Below are 18,829 nucleotides of genomic sequence, written 5' to 3'. Positions count from 1 at the left end.
GGTTCAGAAAGATGTTAATATTACTCAGGCTCATGGGGATCAAGACGTGCAACGACCTACACCTATCCGACCACCTTTGGAAACTACTGATCAGATGAGTCAATCATCGGATGAGGAATGACAATTATACACATCTATGAGGAAGAAAAAGAATGAAAATCTACTTGAGCTCAGAAATCTAATGGATAATACTTTGGCTACTACGGGCAATGGTACACACCTTACTAATTTGTTAACCGGCTCACTTCCGAGAACTAGAGGGAGGAGAACTAAAGTGGGACGTCCCTAGCACTTTTGTGCATGTATGGTTACTTGGATCCTCACAATAAACCACTTGTACTTATATTAAAATATTATCACATTTCTGTGCATTTTTTAAAAAATTAAATGAGATCCATGTTAGAAATATTTTATTTTATTGAGAAATTTTTAAGCTGTCTTACTTCTCTTGTATACTAAGGTAGTTGTTGAGATTCATGCTAGTTACTATATATATATATATATATTGAATCCATGTAATACAAGGCTCTGCTAGGGTTGGGCGCAATGGGCGTTTTGGTGACAATTTGTAGGTTTCAAGTAAGCACCCTTCAATCCATCCCCCTCTATGGATAAATATTTCGCAGAAGTTGCGGTCGGCTCAGTAGCGGTCAATTCCAAAAATTATATATTTCCTCAATCGTATCATGATACTCTGAAGGGGGCGGGCGAACAACCATTTGTGCGGAAAGCTGGAAGAAAAAGTGGGAAACTAGCTCTTTTTCTCTTCGAAAATGATACTTACAATCTTGCTACTAGGTGCAAATTTGCTTTGGTTGGTAAGTTTGTCTATGGTGATCCGAAAATGGATGTTATTAGAAAGGCCTTTGTTAGTTTAAAATTGCTTGGTGAATGGAAGATTGGACAGTTGGATGACAGACATATTCTTATTCAACTGGGCCGTGAGGAAGATTATGCGTGGATATTTGCTAAAAAATATTTAAAAATTGACAACAAGAGCATGAAACTGTTGAGGTGGTCAGTGGACTTTGATCCCTAAACAGAACCTCCAACTATACCCATCTAGTGCAAATTCCCTAGGTTAAAGCTACATTTATTTAATCATGAAAATCTTTTTTCTTTAGGTGCAATATTTGGGCTTCCTATGAAAATGGACATTCCTACCTTCAACCTGACTAGGCCCTCTACGACTAGAATTTTGATTGAACATGATATAACTCAAGACGTGGCTAAAGAGATCTAGATTGGCTTTGCACATAATGAATATTGGCAAAAGGTTGTGGTGCAGCAACACCCTCATTATTGTTCCCATTGTCGTATGTTTGGCCATCTTTTGGAAAACTAAAAGAGGACTTGAATCATTTAGTGGAGAATGTGATAACTACCACTAGAGGAGATAATCTGGGCAATCACTTAGAAAGAGTTGAATTGAGGCCAGTGGAGGAAGTTATACCTTCTGTTGAGTTGATTTTAGCAAAGGAGGGTAGGGTTGAGTTAGAAGAGGGGGTGCCTGAGATTCTATCCCTACTTGGTGGAGAAACTGCATGCACTCCTATGGAGGAGGCACTCGCTACAGCTAGACAGGATTTGGAAGGTGAATGGCATATAAAGAAAAGCATGAGGAAAAAAAAGGGTAATCAAGAACTTAAAACACTTGGAAGCTAACATATAATTGATCAGGACCTTCACTACTATTTTGATGGAAACAGAAAAGCCCACCTCCCTAGGTCTTCTAGGAGAGTTCAAGCTTATTCTTATGATTAACATGTTTATATGAAATATTAGGGGAATTGCTGATCCCAACTTGATAGATTAAAACATCTAATGAGGGTCAATAAAATTTGGTGTTTTGTTATTTTGGAGCCTTTGGTGAATTTTGATGAGGAAAAGCTTGGAATTCTTTGCAGAAACTTTATATGCATCACTAATGCTCAAACAAAATTTGGTTTTTCCATAGAAGGTACCTAGATGTGGTGGTGGTTAAGAATGAGCAACAATTCTTACATGTGTATGTGAGGAAGGAAGAATTTAACGACTTCGCTACATTTGTGTATGCCAACACTTTTACTCTGCTAGGTTGGAACTTTGAAAACAACTACTAGACTTAAGTCAGAATATGAAGGATAATTGGTTACTTGGTTGAGATTTCAATACCATTATGGAGGCTGGTTTGTATGATTTAGGTTTTCCTGGGCCTAGATTCACATGGAGACAGGAGAAAGTTTGTGAAAGATTAGATAGAATCCTTGTTAATCACATTTGATTAAACTTTTTTCAGGTATCAAAGGTGCAACATTGGGCTAGGGTTTGTTTTGATCACTGCCCTCTATTACTGATTATATCCATTCTTCCTAAACCTAGTAAGCAACCTTTTAAATTTTTTAACTCCTGGTTGAATCATCCGGGTTTTCAGGAATGTGTTATGAAGAACTGGCAGATTGAGGCAGTTGGTAACCCTTGGTATAAATTGTGGACGATGCATATAAATTTTACTAAAGCATTAAGTAAATGGAATCGGTAGGAGTTTGGGAATATGCGTGACAAGGTAAAGGAGGCCGAAGCTGAGTGCAAAGGTTAGAAGAAGTGGTGCTAGAAGGTGATAACCATGATTCTGAATTGGTACTTGCACAACAAAGCCTAATGCAAGCTGCTAAGTGGGAGGAGGATTACCTTAAACAGAAAGCTGGGGAGGTTCATTTCAAGGAAGGTGATAGAAACTCTAAATACTTTCATGCGTGTATTAAAAGTAAAAGGTGTTTTAACACTATTCTTAAAATAAAAAATGAAAACGGGGAATGGATCTCTGATAAGGAGGAAATTGGTGAAAATGCGGCCAATTTCTTCTCTAAGCTTTTCAATGGTGGCGGGAATTGTCTGCCAGTCAATATGAAGTTTGTAGTTAGGTACAAGGAGATGAATGGGGCATTAAACTCAAACTTAACTAAAATTCCGAATGAGGAGGAAATACTAGATGCTCTGAATAAGACCGGGGATAAGAAGACTGCTGGCCCTGATGGTTTTACGACTAAGTTTTATAAAAACTGTTGGAACACTATTGGTAAGGATGTTATTGCTGCTATACAATGCTTTTTCAGGGCGGTTGACCCGTGCAGTTATTTTTACTCTTCCACAATTATATTTAATCCTAAGAACAATATCAAAGCAACTTAGGATCACTATAGACCCATCTGTCTAACTTCTGTGGTTTCAAAGCTTGTAAGTAAAAAGACCCATCTGTCTAACTTCTGTGGTTTCAAAGCTTATAAGTAAAATTTTAGTGACTCGACTTCAACCTATCCTTTATGATATTATATCACCTAGCCAATCAGCCTTTACTAACGGGAGAGTGACCACTGATAACATCCTTTTGGCTCAAGAGCTTGTTCATGAACTTGACAGAAAATGTAGAGTTGTAATTTGATTTTAAAACTGGATCTAAAGAAGGCCTGTGATACTATAAGATAGAATTTTATTACTGTTGTGCTGCAGGGCAGAGATTCAATGAGCAATTCATTCAACTTATTACCAGATGGCTGAAATGTAACCAGTATTCTGTGCTGGTCAATTGTAAAACTTAGGGTTGTTTCTCCTCTGCTAGGGGAATCAAACAGAGAGATTCTCTTTGCCCCACACTATTTATTCTTGCATTTGATTATTTCTCTATAATAATAACCCACTTAAAATGCACCTACTCGTACACCCAATTCCATCACAGAGCCAAAATGGTGATTAGTCATTTGGCTTACGCTGATGATGTCATAATTTTTTCTAATGCTTCTAAGAATTTGGTGAGAAAGGTATACAATCTACTTTATGTTTTTTAAGACTATTTAGGCATGTTGTTTAACAAGGAGAGATGTCAATTTTTTTTTAACAGTTGGTGAGCAACTCTTTGATCAGCTGGATTAAATTCTTAACAAGCTTTGCTATCTCTAAACTTCCCATTAACTATCTTGTGGTGAACCTTCTTAAGGGGCGAGTTCCCTAAACTCAATTTGATGGAGTTGTTGATACTATCAAAGCTAAGATTATGGATTGGAAAAACTCTTTTCTTTCCTTTGTGAGGGAAGATCACTATCCTTAAACGAGTGCTTAACTCTATTCCACTCTATGCATTTCAAGTTCTCAAAATGAAAAAAAGTGCACAACACTTGCTTGAATTATTTTTTAACATGTTTTTGTGGAGTGAGGAAATAAAAGGAATTGGGCGGCTTGGAAAAGGTTATGCAAACCTGTTTCAACATGGGGCTTGGGTTTCAGGGAACTTCAACATTGTGCAAAAGATAAACTCTGTGAAACTCTGGCAGAAATTCAGGGCTAGCAATCCTCTGCGATTGAGTTTATGTCTTAAAAATATTGCAAAGGGAAGCATTCTATACATGCCATATATAATGTGGGAGATTCTAAAATTTGGAAGGTTATGGTGGAAGTTAAAAATGAGGCTGAAGAGTTAATCTATTGGAATCTTTAAAATAGACAAATATCCCTTTGACAGGATGTTTGGTGCTTGAAGGATTTTTAACATGTTAACGGGGAAAACAAAGGTGATAAAATGGTGGCTAATTGGTGGTGTGACAATCAAGGGAACTTGGCTCTACTGAAGGGGACTATTGGGAACATCTGTGCCTTGGTCATTTCCAAAATCCCCATAGATGCTACAAGGAAAGCTGAGATTATCCTCAACTCCAATAGGACTATTTATCTAACTAAATACATTTACTATAATATGTTTTCTTAGAGATTTGTAGCTTGTGGGGAAACTATTTGGCATAAGTTTTTAAGTCCTTCAACTTCTTTCTTTTTGTGGAGATTATACTCCCAGCTGCCGCTCGTTAAAGATTTTCTTAAATGAAAAAGTTTATTATTCCTTCACAATGTTGTTTATGTATACAGGAGGAGGAGAATTCTAATCATCTATTTTTTAACTGCTCATTTACAACATCCGTGTGGAACAATATATCCAATATTTTTGGTATCGATAGGCTGGTCCTAGTGGTGGGAATATGGATGAATGCTTAGCTCATTGGAGTAAGAAGCAAAAAAATCTCTTTAATTTTCTTCCTTATAACATTTGTTGGTTTATTTGGATGGCTAGAAACTCAGCTAAACACGTTAATTAGAAGGCAAATTCTATAGTTTTGACTGCCAAGGCAGCTGCTTATATCTTTAAAAATTTTAAATATGACGATTATAGCTTTTCATTTTTTATTGGCATGAGGTTCCACAAAGATTTAACTGAGGAAGCACAAAAACAAAAGAATAAAGTCATAAATCAAATATGGTGGGAAAAACCTCTAAACTTGGGGAAGAAAGTCAATGTTGACGGAAGTTGATCTGGAAGCTATGCAGGAGCTAGTGGGGTGTTTAAAGATGAATTGGGTGGGTGTATTTGTTTTTTTGCTTCTCCTGTCAAGCGGCTTTTCCTATGGAGTCAGAATTGTGGGCTATCCTCTATGTTGCCAAAATTGTCGTTGCTTTTAAATGGGATAAAATTCATTTTGAAATTGATTGTGTTGTGTTGTTAAAATACTTCAATGCTCACATAACTGTCTCATTATTTCTTCTTCTATGACTCGTTTCACAGTGTGTGTGCGAAAACTATACTTATCTTCTCATCAGAATGTCACAGGTGGCACCACTGGAAAAATTCAGTGGTTGGGAATGAAAGTATACATATTTCCTACTAACTGTGAGGCCAAAAACAAAAACTAATGCTCACATCACTGCCTCATTTTTTCTACTTCTCTTCATCATACAACAGTGTGTGTGAGTGAAAAATATACTTCTATTTTCATCAGATTGCCACAGGTAGTATCACTAGTAAATTTCAGTGGCATTGAATGGTATCATGCATATTTACTACTGGTTGTGAAGCCACTTGTAAATTTCAATAGCTGAGAATGGAAGTACATATTTGCAACTAGTTGTCATGCAAAAAAAAGAGACATTGCTCACATAACTGTCTCATTCTTTCTTCTTCTATGACTCATTTCACAGTGTGAGTGAGAAATATATTCTCTTCTCATCAGAATGTCATAGGTGGTACCACTAGTAAATTTCAGTGGCATTGAATGGTATTATGTATATTTGCTACTAGCTGTGAGACCAAACAAAAAAACAAAAAAGATGTCTCACATCACTATCTCATACTTTATACTTTTTTGTCCCATTTCACAATGTGTGTGTGAGAAATATGTTTCTCTTCTCATCAGAATACCACAGGTGGTACCATTAATAAATTTTAAGGGCTTTCAATGAAATTAGATATATTTGTTACTAGTTGTGAGGTCAAAAAAAAGAAAAACATGGCTTACATCACTGTCTCATTCTTTCTACTTTTCTGCCTCATCACACAATGTGTGTGTGTGATAAATATGCTTCTCTTCTCATCAAAATGCCACAAGTGGTGCCACTAGTAAATTTCCATGACTTTGAATGAAATTAGACATATTTGCTACTAGCAGTAAGGAAAAAAAAAAGAAAGCTAAGGAAAGATCCACCACACTAAAACTATCACCATATAGAAGCATCAAACCAAAAAAATACATTTGAATCCACTCAGTGCAGAGCAACAAGAAACGTAAATGTCTCAAAAAATTATAAGGAGGGTATACTGCAATAATGTGGACTCCGGCACGTCGGTTAGGGCAAAGGAAGAGGAAGCTCTGCGGTAAATAATAATAGCAGAAAACATGAATGCAGTCGAAAGGGGGGTATGCACGTAAAAATCTTAAGAATAAACGTGGGTCGCAGGGTTGATCCCGCAACTCATTTTTTACTGTGCGGCGCTGCCACCTTGATTAGAAAGCCGCCCTAAACGACGAAATACGGCCGCCCGCTGCCACGCTAAAACAGTCGCCCCAAACAGAGCCTAAGTACTAGTACTTTTTTTTTCTATTGGTGCAGCCATAGAGGTCCTGACAATCGATTACTTTTCATCAGATCTTGGTGTTGATTCTGCGGAGGACGTGATTGTTGTGGACTAGAGGACGGGCGAGGAGAATCCACCTCGTGGCGAGGGCTAGGGCCCAGATCGTCAAGGAACTCTCAACGCATCGAGGGATGACGAGATGACTGAGGTACTTCAGGTGTCCTCTGATTTGTTAATGCACCGTCTTGCGGAGATGGAGGAATGCTTTGCATGTACTATGGAACAACCTCAAGGGGTTGATGATCGAAGAATAGCCGAGGGGATGATGAGAATCAATTGGATGGAGAAACAGTTAGTTTCTTTGCGTGAGGAGTTTTATGCCTTCCAGAGGGTGATGGTCGCCACTCGGGAGGAGATGGTGTGCCTTTCTTAGGGCTATTGGCCGTCAGAGGACCCTCCCGCCCAGGTGGGGACCAGTCGAACCGAGTTATTTAAACTCGGTGGTGAGTTCATGTATGAGAGGTTACTTCACCAAGTGTTTGTCTTGGGTCAAGCAGCAGACGATCTTGAGTTAGGTTTATTCTCTCGGAATAATTTCCAAGGGTTTTTATGTAATGTACATCTTGGAAAATAAATAAATAAAAATATAAAGTTTTCTATTTTCGACTATGATTGGCTTACCTCGAATACTGAGTGGTTTCTATCATATCATTATCTTGTCGGAGGTTCTTCGTATTCTCTGTCTTTCTATATAAATGATTGTGTTTATTTCGCGGTCACCTCTTCCCCGCTTCTGTGGAAACCTTTCTGTCTCTTCCCTTCTGTCTTTCACCTACACTTGTTACTTTCCCAAGGTTCCTTCTGAAGGCACGAAAGTTCTCCCAGGAGACGTTCAACTCGATTTCGGTTGCGAAAATCTCCGTTCTTTCCACTGCTAAAGTGAAGGAGATCTGAGATGTCTACGTCAATGATCCCTCGATTCACCTTCGATCGACGACTAGCTACGAGCGAGCCACAGATATGTTTGGCACCGATTTAGTTTTTTACAATGACCAATTCAAGTAGGGCCTTCAACTGCCAATATGCAGGGAGTTGTGTGCGATCTTCAATCGATATTGGGTCATTCCTGCCTAAGTTCTTTTGAACTCTGTGTCTATTATCACAACCTTCATTATTTTTTGTCGGAGGATAAAGATCCCCCGGACGATCAAGTTGTTCAACCACGTCTTCTCGTTTAGGATCGGTCGAGATGGTTATATCCAATTTGCCACTGGCTCCAAGATTTAGATGTTGGTCTCAAAAACAAGATCAAGGATTGGAAAACGATGTTTTTGATTGCCTCTTATGTAGATGGTTGGGGGATTCGCGTTTCCCCTTTTCGAGTGCAAGGTGAAGAAGGTAAAATCCTTGCCCGGTCATCTTCGAGATCACGGGTCGCTGATTGAGGGCCAGCGCCTCTCCCTGTTTCAGTACCTCGATCTCAAGGTTGTTAAGCGCATGATTCGACCAGATGGCTCTGACGCCATGACTGAGGGTTTGTGGATCTCATCTGACATCCGGGAGGTGGCTCGTAAGAAAGCTACAGCCGAGCATGCGGCTGTGAAGAAAATACAAGGAAAAGGAGGCTTTCCTCCATTTGGATCCGCCTAAGTCGATCGAGGGGGATGCTGAAGATGGGCAATCATATATACATGACAATATTATTCTTTAAATAGAGAACTTATGGTGTTGCATTCCAGTTTTTTATAAGGGGAACGAGGAGGATCCTCTCTGGACTCCTAGCGTCCTACGCTTCGACGATTAGCCCAGCCAATCATTGATCGGCAAGACCCTTGCAATCACTCCTTGTGGGACCTCATTTATAGGCCTATAAAAACTGGGGGAAGCGAGTCGCACTTCGCAGCCTATTTCGATCGAGACAGAGTCAGGGGGAGAGAGAGATTCCTTGGCAGGAATCCTGCCCCGGACAATAGTTTTCCCCTCCTCCTTCGAGGATGGGGAAGGATTCGTCTGAATAGTCATTCACTCATGACTAGGGGGCCGACGTGTGGACGAACGGCCATTATGCGCTGATTGACAGGGAGACGGGGTGGTTCCTCAGTACTCCCCTAAATGGAGATTACCCGTCGACCCTGGTAGAGATGTTCTGGTCTCCTGCTTTTAAGAAGATGCTGCAGTTGATGGACAAGAGGTATATGCTTTAGGCAACCAACTGATACCATGGCCTCGCTTGGGAGACCTCGCATTTTCAGGCTCTTCTCCTGGACAAGGCCTATAAACGATTTTACTTTAATGTGTAAGCTCATTTTTGTATGATTTTCAAAATTCATATCACGTCATCTCATTTAATCATCTCACAACAACAAGAGCTAACCTTTACACCCATTTTACTTTAATTAGTTGCATGACTGCATTATTTGTACACTCCAACTTCACTAACACAAGATGCAACTAAAGTCACCTCAAATAGAGTAGTTTTGAGGGTTTAGCCAAAATATTTGAAGGCCTAAATGTTAGGACAAATACTCATGATGAAAGGCTAGAGAAAACCCAACAATATCCGGAAGAGAAATAACAATAAAACATGAACCCTATTTGAAGCTATAATGAGCCAGCCTAACCAATTATTAGGCTACAAACATCACCTATAGCACACACCAAATCCATCTCTCATATGTTAGGCATAAACAAGAGTATATGAATCATTTTAGAAGGGAGAGTCAAGCTAGAAATGCTGATAAATGTTATTAACTATACTATAAAAATCAAAGTGAAGACACCCACTTTTGATGGGATCCAATGACAACCACAAATTCGTTGACCCCACAAATTCCTTGACCAAATTAGCCAAAATGGATAATTTTTTTGATTGGCAACAAATGGACGATTATCAAAGAGTGGATTTACCGAAATAATATTCGTGAACCATACACAAATCTATTAGTGCAATTTTTTGGCAAAAGAAGACAAATTATGAAGATGTATCCCCACTTAGGCAGATGATGCTAAAATTTAAATATTATCCTAGATATCAGAACAAAAAAACTTCATGGGCTGTTAAAGACTCTTAGATAAGGGAATATGCTTGTCATTGAATACTTAAATGCCTAGGATTCAGTGGCTAGAACTACAATAGGATTCACTCCCAATTATGCGCTGATTGACAGGGAGACGGGGTGGTTCCCCAGTACTCCCCTAAAAGGGGATTACCCGTCGACCCTGGTAGAGATGTTCCAGTTCCCTGTCTTTGAGAAGATGCTGCAGTCGATGGACAGGAGGTATATGCTTCAGGCGACCGACCAATACCATGCCCTCACTTGGGAGACCTCGCATTTTCAGGCTCTTCTCCTGGACAAGGCCTATAAACGATTTTATTTTAATGTATAAGCTAATTTTTCTATGATTTTCATAATTCATATCACGTCATATCATTTAATTATCTCACAACAACAAGCGCTAACCTTTACACCCATTTTAATTTAATTAGTTGCATTACTGCATTATTTGTAGACTCCAACTTCACTAACACAAGATGCAACTAAAGTCAGCTCAAATAGAGTAGTTTTGAGGGTTTAGCCAAAATATTTGAAGCCCTGAATGTTAGGACAAATACTCATGATGAAAGGCTAAAGCAAACCCAACAATATCCGGAAGAGAATAACAATAAAACATGAACCCTATTTGAAGCTATAATGAGCCAGCCTAACCAATTATTAGGCTACAAACATCACCTATAGCACACACCAAATCCATCTCTCATATGTTAGGCATAAACAAGAGTATATGAATCATTTTAGAAGGGAGAGTCAAGCTAGAAATGCTGATAAATGTTATTAACTATACTATAAAAATCAAAGTGAAGACACCCACTTTTGATGGGATCCAATGACAACCACAAATTCGTTGACCAAATTAGCCAAAATGGATAATTTTTTTGATTGGCAGCAAATGGACGATTATCAAAGAATGGCTTTACCGAAATAATATTCGTGGACCATACAAAAATCTATTATTGCAATTTTTTTGGCAAAAGAAGAAAAATTATGAAGATGTATCCCCACTTAGGCAGAAGATGCTAAAATTTAAAAATTATCCTAAATATTAGAACAAAAAAATTTCATGGGCTGTTAAAGACTCTTAGATAAGGGAATATGATTGTCATTGAATACTTAAATGCGTTTGAGGATTCAGTGGCTAGAACTACAATAGGATTCACTCCCCAATCTACCCAAAAGTCTACTGTTAAACCTAACCCTCAAACAATTAGTGTCCCCAGCACTAAAATTTTCCTTGAATCCACCTATAAAAATAATAGAAAAATTTCTAGAGCTAGAATCTAGGCTCTAAGGAGGAGGAGACAAGACCTCACAAAAATGAGGTCAACAATGAAAAAGGGCATACACAACACCACTGCATAACCCAAATAATCATTTTGAATGGTAATCATCATCTGGAGGATGAAAATACTGAGGAGGTCAACGATGATACACCACATTCTGATGATGACTACGGAGAGAAGAGAGAACCAAAATTCAATTTCTAATGATTGAAGTACTGACTGCTAGGGACTGCCCTACACAGAACTTAGTATTATTTCACAAGGCTTGCCCCACACAAGACCTAGTATTATTTCACAAGGTTTTGGCCCCATCAAAGGCCTCTAAAAATTCAGGGACAACTCCACATCTAACCTAGCAATATTCCCCTACAACTTATAGGAGTTTTCCCTAATTTTTATAGGCTCTAAAATCATTTTTCAAAGTGAAAACAATTCATTTTGGGCTACTGTCCCAGTTAAGTTCTTGTATGATACAGTTTTATTATAAAATCTTTAAAAAAAATCAAAAGAACTCAATAATCCTTTAAACATTCAAGAAAGTAATTAGGCGGACCACTCTCAAATATCCAAGTGTTTTCAACCCATGGAGTCATATATTTATCTATTCCTAGGCTCAAAATTCAGATATGGTATTTCAGGTTTTGATCCACATCTTGTTGTTGGCCAATAACTTGATTTTTCTCCTCGATCCACCCCAGTAAACAACCCAAGTCTCCCACACCATGCAACCTGGAACGTCCTGCAAAATCACGAGGTCTAATCCCAAGTCTTCTCTAAGACGCCATCCTTCAACATCAAAGAAGCTCTTGCAAACAGAAGAGTTAAAAAGGTATCACCATATAAATTGACACGAAACTCAGAATAGAATCTTTCAAGCGACTATATACAACAAGGAAAACATATTGAATGGTTCTAATACTATGCAAGCATCTAAAAGTAAAATAAAAAAAGGAAAAAGAACTACTTATTTAAAGAAGCTTTCTGAATTTAATTTAAAAGCAGCATCAAAGAAATTGTCATGTCTGGCTTGTGCACATCGCATTGTTTAATTTCAACAACAAGAAATCCTTGTAACTTCTGAAAAATCACCAACTTCTAACCATTGGAACTTTGATAAGTATATTTAGCAAACTAAAAATAAGAATAGCTGCCCAAAAGCATTAGTTTAAAAGACAGGATTTGCAAGAACCCAGTTAGTATCAAAAAGTGGAATTTGGATGGAGATGGAAAGTAAAACGAAGCACCAAGAAGAAAATGTTAACTTACATATGCTGCAAAGATCACAGATATAGATAAGATCAGATAGCCAATCTGAGAATGAATTTCTTCTGCAAGCTGGGCTGAAACAAACACTGCAAACAGGATCACTGGAATTGCTATCAGGCCTATGGTGAAAAATAGTGATCTCACATCTGGACCGAAAACGAGCCTCCCACCAAGGAAGAACCTCTGAAAGATGCAGAAGACAACAAGTTTTCTTCATGAATGAGACAGCACATCAGTTGCAAACTCAGTCAGAACTACGAGTTAAATCAGAAACTGTAATAATATTGATGAATACGTTGAAAAGGTTAATGCTAGCTCAGAAAATATTACTCAGTATTAATCTAATTAACAAGACCAGAATGACACCATAAAACACTTCCTAACTAGTGAATAAATCTCCAAATTCATCACTAACATCAAGGTTCTCTTCAGGCTGGTACAAGGCAGCAACATTCAGAGCTTCTGCGGAACTTCTGAAGGGCCCTAAGTCAATTTGGACACTATGAGAAAAAAAATAAATAGCTCAAAATTAAGATATCAATGTCATCCTGTAATCCTATGAATAGAAACTATAACCAAGTCGTGCGTAAGAACTCTATGAAGCACACAACTTTTGCCCCATGCGAATTTGAATTAACGTTACCATACTCAATTGCTAACTCTAAACTATGCTAATGATGGAAAGTATTTCTGGTACACTTTGGCTTGTCAGATTAGAGATTAGGTGATAAAAGGTTAAATGGTTCCAAAATAAATCTATCCAATAAATCACAATGCAAAAAATTTTAAAATGAAAACAAAAAAAGAATAATCATCACAACTGAAAAAAAAGTGTATGTCAATATATTGTTAAGAAAATCATTTGTTTGAGAATAAAAACATAATACTAATTAATTTTATCTTATCAAACTTCTCAAGTCAATTCTATGGGAGATCCAAGACAAACCAGACAAGTGCATGGATAGATATATATATATATATATCTGTGTGTGCGCGCGCGCGCGTGTGTGTGTGTTTAAAGAGAAAATATGGTTTTAAAAATTGAACCACACAATCGGTTCGACTAGCTAAAATATGAACTAGTCCTCTCACTAGTTTGTTCAAGTCCCAAAGCTAATTTCAAACCGAACAGGTCAGAACTAGAAGTTGAATTAGAGACCAAATGAACTAATCGAGTTCTTCATGATGCCCAGTTCTCATATTGATCAATTTATGATTTTTTTGTTTTGACTAATGGCTAGAAATAAAAGGCTTAGACTGGAAAACAGATTAAATCAATATACCATAATTTCTAACCTCCCAAACTCTTTGAATTTGAATATCTTATAAAAATAAGAGAGAGGTTAGTGGAATTTCCTATAATTTTGATTGTCATTGACATTCCAATTCAGTGATAGTGCTCCATATATTTTTGCAAGTATTTGTATGAGTGTGTAAATATATATAAAACATAGTTAAAGAAAACAAAAAAATATGATACAAAAATTTTAATTTAGAATCATATTCAAAATACTATATATTTTGAAGTGTCCTCATTAAAAACATTATACATTAAATGACATTATTATGTTTCATTATATTATTTAAATCACATTAAAATAATTTTAATGCTTATTATGTCATCTAGTTAAATTCTTGGTTTAGCCTTGGTTAATGAATTGGCCAAGACCGATCGCCATCACAAAGATTCATAACTTTTTTTATCTATTTGATTATTTTGTGAGATTTGTTGAAAATTTTTTTTAGTATTATTAAACTTTAAATTAAATTTATTCAAAGTTTGTAAGATTTGTGGTTTGATTTCTTATGAATAACATTTCCATAAGCTCAAGAATTACTTTGTGGTAGTATTTATTGTCAGCATTCTATTAAGTACTAAAAGATTTCAACTGTATAGTGATGCTTCGTATTAAGTGTAAGATATGTTCTATAGGGAGCATTGCAGACTTGTAACTTAATAGACCTCTAGCAGCACAAGATGCATGAGAAGAACTATTCTACCTATGACTTTGAACTAGTCGCAGTTAATTTTGCATATAAGGTCTTAAGTCATTATCTTCACTATAGGATTTTCACTAATTATAAGAGCCTAAAAACTCTTTTAAATGAAAAGGAATTGAACTTGATTTAATGAAAGACTGACTTATTGACTTAGTACCATCCAAGCAATACTAACTTGGTTCCAAATACTTTGAGCATAAAATCTTCAATTTATATAGTTTCAATGGTCACTCAGATGCGATAATTGATACTCAAGATAGAGTGACTTTATCTTTGAGATATTAACACTCAAAAACAAATCCATCATATGCCCCATAAAAATTCAGCCAACAATTTCAAAATGGACTAATACAAATCAGATGGAAGAGACTAAATTGACGCAACTTAAAAATTAAAAGAAGTGAAAATTGAATTCATTATTAATCAAACAAGTGCATTGAATTTTATAGAAAGTTAATATATTCCAAATCAAGAATTACTTTAATAGGAGATACTATGAAAAGTGCACACTACACCATATCAGATTTATCCAAGGAGTACGAGAATGTATCAAGATCTTTCAAAACTTTTATGATCTAATATGAAAAATGATATTACAGATTTCCTAGCCAAATGTTTGATCTCTCGGATGATTAAGGCTAGATATAAAAAAACTAGTGCTATATTGTAGCTTCCTCCCATTCTCAAATGGAAGTGAGGAGATTGCAATGAATTTTGTTGTTAGCTGACCAAAATCCAAATAAAGTTATGTTGAATGAGTAGTGATTGACAAACTTAGCAAAACGCTCATTTTCAACCCATCAAATTCCAAGAAAAAGCTGGAAAACATCTACATGAATAATATTATTCAACAGCAGGAAATAACAATTATCATTGTATCCAATCAAAATGAGATGTATGGAAGAGAATGCAAGAGTCATTAGGTATAAAATCAGACTTCTTACGGCATTTCTTATTCTTGCAGAGGATTAATCATATTGTATTATTCAAAGCTTAGAAGAAATATTGAGATTTTGTACTCTTAAATTTTGAGGTTGCCTGAGATGCTATATTTCACTCATGCATTTTGCCTACAATAATTATTCTCGACGACACGATGAAGTGTCGTATTTTCCTGACCACGCTGAAGGAGTCAGCACTTCGATTGTTCAATAGCCTGTTAGATGGGATCATTCCATCCTTTTATGAATTCAGGTGACTCTTTTAAGCAGGGGGAGAATGAAAGCTTGCAGACTTACATTATTCGCTTCCAGAAGGAAATGCTGAGATAAAAGACCTGGAGCCTCTCATCGCCAGGACTGTTCTGAAGCAGGGAGTCAGCAGCAAACGATTCAGGTTCTAAACTTGCTCAAACTGAGATTTTTCGCCGAGGTCTTGGAACTAGCTAACAACCACGTCGCTGTTGAGGAAGACCTTATTGTCTCCTCGAGAATCCAACCGGAATCATCCGAGCACCGATCATAAAAAAGGAAAGACCTAAATAACGGGAAAAAGCCAAAGGGCAATCGAGTCCCTGATGGTCAGTGGGGCGTTAACCCTCGGTCCCACGATAACCGAGGGAATAACAGGGGCAATAAGGGTCAAAGGTACCATTCTGACCAGCGGTTTTCCCAGTAGTATGAGCGACAACAGATGTAAGTTTCGACACCCATGAATGTGTCGATGGCAGAGCTAGTCTAGGTCATTCAAAATAAGAAATATTTCAAGAAGGCTCCTCTGTTGAAAACTGCATCGGCCCTCCGGAATCCAAACAAGTATTGTGTCTACCAGTGGGACCATGAGTACGACACGGAGGAATTCGCCATCTCAAGAATATAGTGGAGTTCATCAAGGCCGGAAAACTAAGGGAGTTCGTTGTCATCAGAGGACTCATAAGGCGACAGGGGAAGGACCCTGCAGAGGAGCTCGTAGGTGGACCATCGGGGCAAACGAGATCCACATGGCGAGGAACATTCCAGCTATCTTCGGGTAGGCGAAGGATTATTTCAGCAGTCCGGCATAAAGAGTCACAGATAGGGGGAGGTATGTTACATCACCTTTTATACTCATACTCGGCCCCTAATCGTTACAAAGCAGATCTATAATTGTATTTAGGGAGGTTGTCAAAACAGATCCCTCTTTTTTATAATTGTACAAATAGGCCCCTATAAATAGGATGTCAAAATATGAATAAAGGACTTTTCTCCGAATCTCTACTCCTTCCACTCTCTCTCCCTCTTCTTCTCTCGGCTCCAATTCTCGAGGCGTGTACCAATTTAGGATTCGACAATTCCATATATTCTCCCGAGTTGTCGGGGTATAACACCTTTCAAACCAGGGACGGGACTTCAACAAAAACACATAAAATCCATTTCATTACGGAACCCTAGGTCAGACGTAGATTTTCTGAACAGTACCATAAATTTTTAGTTCAGTAGCTTTTATTCGCAATTTTAAAAAAAAACAACTTTATATACCACTTTTTCAAATAACAGCAGTAATAAAATATGAACCCAAAGTTTGAAACTTGCCACAAAGCTATAAGCATCAAGATCAGTTCATATAAATTCCCAAAACTAAGGTTAGCAGAATCATCTCAACCTTCGTGCCTTCAAAACAAAAACATGACCGCTACAGAAGACAAAAATAAAGGAATATAGGCTATGAGCATAGCAAAATGGACATTGTTATAAGCAGAATATAACATAGAAGATTGTTACAGGGTAAGGAATTAGTAGTACATTGCTTCCTTTCCAGACTTGATAAACCCTCTTTGATGCATTGTTGGCTTCAATGATCCTTTGATTAGAATCAGAGAGCTGAGGACCAGCCGCTGCGTACATCTTGCCAGACAATCAAAGCTAAACTCCGTTCCAATAATATTCCTCGACTTCTTATCTTTCACTGAAACAATTAATACAAGAAGAGAAGTAGAATCGTCAGAAGTTGCAATCTCAGAGGAGAAGGTTTCAAAATTGTTAAAGTGGGAAAATGTTTAGGCAACAAAGTCACAGAACAGTCATTAATCCGTGGAAATCCACGAAGAGATCGCAGCGAAACGGAAGGACATTGTCCAATTACCTCTGGGATGAAACGGATCGCAGAAAAGAGAAATCGAAAAAGCTAGCTCCGGCGCCGTCTGCAGAGATTCGCAGCAATGGATTGGGTCACCTACAGTCAGCTCAACTCCTTCATTGAGAAGGAAGAAAACTAGAGGAAGGAGGCGTCTTCTGCTAGTTAAAGATCGGGTGTCATCGGCAGAAAATGCGAGCGGATCTGCCGAAGAGGCTGCACGGGCATGCCACTACTGAACTACTGAAGTGCTAAAGAAATATTTAAAGAAACATTTAAAATGAGAGATCAGAATACCATCACTTCTGTCCCGAATCCTAAATATTTTCGTTGGAATGCAACACGGCTCGCGGTTAAAACATTGGGCATAGCTGCAGTTAAACATCTCAGGGGTTGTTTGATTACCAGCATTAATGAATTTATATAAATTAAATGCAGAAAAAATTTAATTTTTGATATTTAGTAAGGTATAAATGAAATTTAGTATAAAATTTTGATGAATTGAAAATTAACTTTTAGTTCACTTCAATGTCTACAAATCCATGGATTCAAACAATTTTCAAATACATCACTAGGTTCTATATTGATTTCCTTTTGCTACAAAACCAAACACAAAAAAAATAGAGAATAAATGTTACATTTGACCAAATAACTCTAAAACTATTCAAAGGCTCCATACTTCAATTATAGTTTATTTCAATTACATTGCATTTCTTTTTGAGCAAACAAAATGGCTCCTTAATAGGACTCATTTTGAGCTACTTAAATGGTTTGACATAATTTGCACATACGTTTAACATTTGTCTATACTATTCACTGTGGATTCAAATATATTTACGAGTAAAAATTGTCTAAAAAAGAAAGAACAAAAAGGAGTGGGATAACGAGTACAGAGAGAAAGGTTAAAAGATTCACTGTACATTGGTTAGCAATGAAAGTTTTTTTTTTGCAAGATCACGAATTCGAATCATATGTTTTACAATTTATCAGTCAATATATAGAGAAAGAAGTTATGAAATTTGACAATATGATTAGAGAAAATATAATACTTGAGACAATTATTCTCTATCTCAAAATTTAATATTTGACCCTCTATTTATAAATGGGGGTTCACGACCCACTTCCTTAAGAAATATTATATTTAAGAAATGAAGTCTAATGAAGATTGGTCATAAAAAAGAATTTTGCTCGCTATAGCTATATGATTCCATAAAATTCTCATTAGTCATTTTCAAATAAGGTGCCAATCCTTGTAAACACATTCAATTATTTCATTTAGGTTAGATGAGTTTTGATGAGTA

At 37.1% G+C, this 18,829-nt stretch overlaps 1 protein-coding gene across 2 annotated transcripts in view; it reads right to left on the bottom strand.

The window, feature by feature from the left end:
• LOC110032500 (probable protein S-acyltransferase 7) overlaps positions 1 to 17,803 on the bottom strand; it is a 22,640-nt gene extending 4,837 nt beyond the window's left edge. For both annotated transcript variants that reach the window (XM_020736152.1, XM_020736151.1), the window contains exons 1-3: positions 17,538 to 17,803; positions 17,198 to 17,360; positions 12,477 to 12,659 (exon numbers count right to left, since the gene is read on the bottom strand). In XM_020736152.1, coding sequence (XP_020591811.1) covers positions 12,477 to 12,659; positions 17,198 to 17,299 — 285 coding nt within the window. In that variant the 5' untranslated portion in view covers positions 17,300 to 17,360; positions 17,538 to 17,803. The remainder of the gene's footprint in view (positions 1 to 12,476; positions 12,660 to 17,197; positions 17,361 to 17,537) is intronic.
• Between the last annotated feature and the right edge of the window lie 1,026 nt (positions 17,804 to 18,829).

The sequence above is a fragment of the Phalaenopsis equestris genome, unplaced genomic scaffold, assembly GCF_001263595.1.
Source record: "Phalaenopsis equestris unplaced genomic scaffold, ASM126359v1 Scaffold000956, whole genome shotgun sequence".
In the NCBI taxonomy this organism is placed as follows: Eukaryota; Viridiplantae; Streptophyta; class Magnoliopsida; order Asparagales; family Orchidaceae; genus Phalaenopsis; species Phalaenopsis equestris.
The sequence above is the reverse complement of the archived record's forward strand: the minus strand, read 5'-3'. Positions and strand labels throughout refer to the sequence as shown.